This window comes from Rhagoletis pomonella, unplaced genomic scaffold, assembly GCF_013731165.1.
Source record: "Rhagoletis pomonella isolate Grant_MI unplaced genomic scaffold, Rhpom_1.0 Rhpom_scaffold_06183, whole genome shotgun sequence".
In the NCBI taxonomy this organism is placed as follows: Eukaryota; Metazoa; Arthropoda; class Insecta; order Diptera; family Tephritidae; genus Rhagoletis; species Rhagoletis pomonella.
This window is the reverse complement of record NW_023464717.1, coordinates 6914-10202: the sequence shown is the minus strand read 5'-3', so window position 1 is coordinate 10202 and position 3289 is coordinate 6914. Positions and strand designations below refer to the sequence as shown.

Here is a 3289-nt window from a genome sequence, read left to right as displayed (position 1 = left end):
CTAGCCAAGGAGTTCATACGTGGTCACCACACAGCAAAATTGAATTTTTATCAGCTACAACAAAACAACATAAAGCACATTAAAAAGGTACGTGGTTGTTTTGAAATATCACTGCACTTGTTTTTTTTTTGGTGTGAATTATTAAATTTAAAATATATACTAAAAGAATAGTGTCGGCGAGTGATCTTGTGAAAAGAAAAAAAAAAAAAAAAAAAAAGTTACAGTCCACTAAAAGTTCTGTCTGTCCGCAAGCAGGCAAAGTAACCTCAATTAGTAAAAGCGCGCGAAAATTCATTTTGCATTTTAAGTTTCTGCAAGATAGAATAATATTCCCAATCGAATTAAAATCACATTTTTCAATTTGGAGTTTAAATTAATTCACGGGAATTTACACATTTTCAGTTTTTTCTGAGTTCCGGATAAGTGGCACAAGTGTATTAACATACATACATACACATATCAAATTCGCATGGTAGCAGAGGCTTAACCTCAAAAAGTGCCATTTTCATCTTTTCGCCTTTTTCACAAAATCACTCACTAAGCATTAATTTAATATTGATTTTATTAAAAAACGATTTTGTATCCTAAAAACATACGTGTTATAAAAAACTATACACATACCGGGTGGCGACCAATACTTAAAGCAACCACAAGAGACATATGTACATACACACGCACATATATTATTAAATAAAACGATTGTGCATACATATATGTACATACATACATAGATATTGAGTACCATAAATTTTGGGATTTTTACTAAGTTGTGGAGCTTAGGAGGCAAATTTTGTGATTTTTACAAATTGGGTGGCTTTTGGGCAATAATTTCAACTGTGTCATTCACTATAGTGGGTGTTTTCTTTGAGTTGCTTATTCTGAGGAAGAATCTTGAGAGATCTTATTAGGTTGTGGTTAAAACTTTAAAAATGGAAACATACATTCGCTTAGCTGACTCGGTTATTGAATTCGATATCGAATTTCTTGGCACACCCACAAGTGAACACACCAAGCATTCGCTGAAAATTCAGCAAGAGGAGCTAAAGGTGATGTGGGAGAAAGCCAAAGCACTTTTTGATGACTTGCTGGCTACGGAATCAATTGGTGCTAAAGATCTAAGTTCGATACGTAAGAAAGGAAAAACGTGCTATGCAGCTTTTGTGCGATGTATGTCCAAAATAAACGATTTGTCGGAAAAATTTGCAAAATCCGAAAAGGAAGATGAGGACATGTCAGCCACACAGCATAATTTACACCTACCACCTTGTGATATCGACGCATTCAAGGGCGATTATTTGTCATGGCCAACATTTCGTGACATGTTCACGGCTATATATATATTGAACAAGCGGCTGACACCCATTCAAAAGCTTTACTATCTTAGTCAGAAAACGCAGGGTGAAGCCAAAGAAATTGTTAAGAAATGCGACCTGACAAATGATGGGTTTAATATAGCCTGGAAGAATTTGTGCGATAGGTATGAGAATAAAAGGATCCTAGTTAACACCCAGTTGAAGATCCTCTTCAATCTACAGGCGGTGGAAACTGAATGCGGGAGTGCAATTAAAAGATTGCAAAGGGATATAAACAATTGCATATCTTCCCTGGAGAGTCATAAAATTGACATTTCAACCTGGGATCCAATAATTACATACCTTTGCTCCACAAAATTACCAGAAGAGACTCTTTCGCTGTGGGAGCAATCAGTGCAAAATAAAACAGATATTTCCAAGTGGGCTGACATGGACCAATTCTTGTCAAGCAGATTCCAAACTTTGGAATCGGTCTCGGGGTTGAGAGGAATCAAGGTTTCAAAAATTTCAAAAGGGTTAAGTCATAAGCATTCCTCTGAACCGCCACAAAAGAAACTTGGCACTTTTCAAACTAGTGTAAGCAAATTTACTTGCAAAATGTGTCAAAGCAATGATCACAGACTGCATATGTGCCAAAAATTCTTAAATATGTCGATATCTGATAGGATCGCTTTTATTAAAACCAACAATAGTTGTTTTAACTGCCTGTCCTTTGGGCATACGGTGTCGAAATGCACGAGTTCCTACAACTGTGCCAATTGCCATTCTCGACATCACACCCTACTTCATATACAGGCGGCTCCTGGTAAAACAACGACAAAGGAGAATACAGCCAATCCAGTTAACAATGGTGCATCGACATCCAGGCAGGCACAATTACGAAACCAATCTTCAAAGGGAAAAGGTAAAGCAGTCAGACATGTGCAAACACATCACGCGAATTCAAGCAAAGGCGTTTTACTTGGGACAGCTCGAGTAAATATTCATTTTAATGGTACTAACTTTGCGGCAAGAGCGTTAATTGACTCTGGCTCTGAGTGTTCCTTCATCACGGAGAGGCTCAGACGCAGAATCAACTTGCCAACCAAGAAGATGTTAGCAAAGGTTTCGGGCATCAATAATTCTGTTTCAGCGCAGGTGAAAGAAGCGTGTTCGATTCAATTGCGGTCACCAATTGACCCACTTATTTCTATTGATGCCCTTGTGTTAGTTCTACCAAATCTGACAGGGAATTTACCTACTTGTGATGTTAGCGCACTCACACAACAAGTTTTTCCTGATCTGGTTTTGGCAGATAAAAGGTTTTTTGTGAATGAACAAGTCGATCTGGTTCTTGGAGGAGACATATATCCTCAAATAATATTAGGTGGAATTAAGAAGAACGTTCTCAGTACTCTCTTAGCGCAAGAAACAGTATTCGGTTGGATACTGACTGGTCGTGCTGATGCAGCCAGCCCAACCAGCAATAATCGAGTTTCATTTTACAATGAGGTTGCCCTTGATAGACAGTTATGCTCATTCTGGGAACTGGAGGATTTGCCGAGAAACAGAGCACCAACAACCGAAGAAACACAGTGTGAGGAGCTCTACAAGCGTACAACCAAACGGAACCCAGACGGAAGGTATATCGTTTCGCTTCCATTCAAAGCGGAGTTCCCGGCTGATACCAAATTGGGGCCATCACTGAGAATAGCGTGCTCGCAATTCTACAAAAACGAGACACGTCTCAAGAAAAATCCAGATTTGCATGCGGAATACAACAGGGTCATACTAGAGTACGAGACAATGGGGCATATGTCAAAAATCAATGCACTTCAGTCGGCCGATGCAATCGACAATTACTATCTGCCTCATCATGCCGTGATAAAAGAAGAAAGTATATCAACAAAGGTTCGGGTGGTTTTTAATGCTTCGTCTTCTTCAGCGAATGGGGTCAGCTTGAACGATGTTCTTTTACCAGGGCCAGTTCTTCAAGC

General features: G+C 39.0%; 1 protein-coding gene across 1 annotated transcript; it reads left to right on the top strand.

Moving 5' to 3' along the window:
• The first annotated feature begins 929 nt into the window (after window positions 1-929).
• LOC118755411 lies at window positions 930-2390 on the top strand. Its single transcript, XM_036490249.1, has 2 exons — window positions 930-1477; window positions 1512-2390. The coding sequence occupies exons 1-2, from the start codon at window positions 930-932 to the stop codon at window positions 1513-1515; spliced, it is 552 nt and encodes a 183-aa protein (XP_036346142.1). The 3' UTR covers window positions 1516-2390.
• Window positions 2391-3289: the final 899 nt, after the last annotated feature.

Bases quoted from the DNA above. Each gene is read 5' to 3' on its own strand.
- LOC118755411 (XM_036490249.1), top strand. From the start codon at position 930: ATGGAAACATACATTCGCTTAGCTGACTCGGTTATTGAATTCGATATC.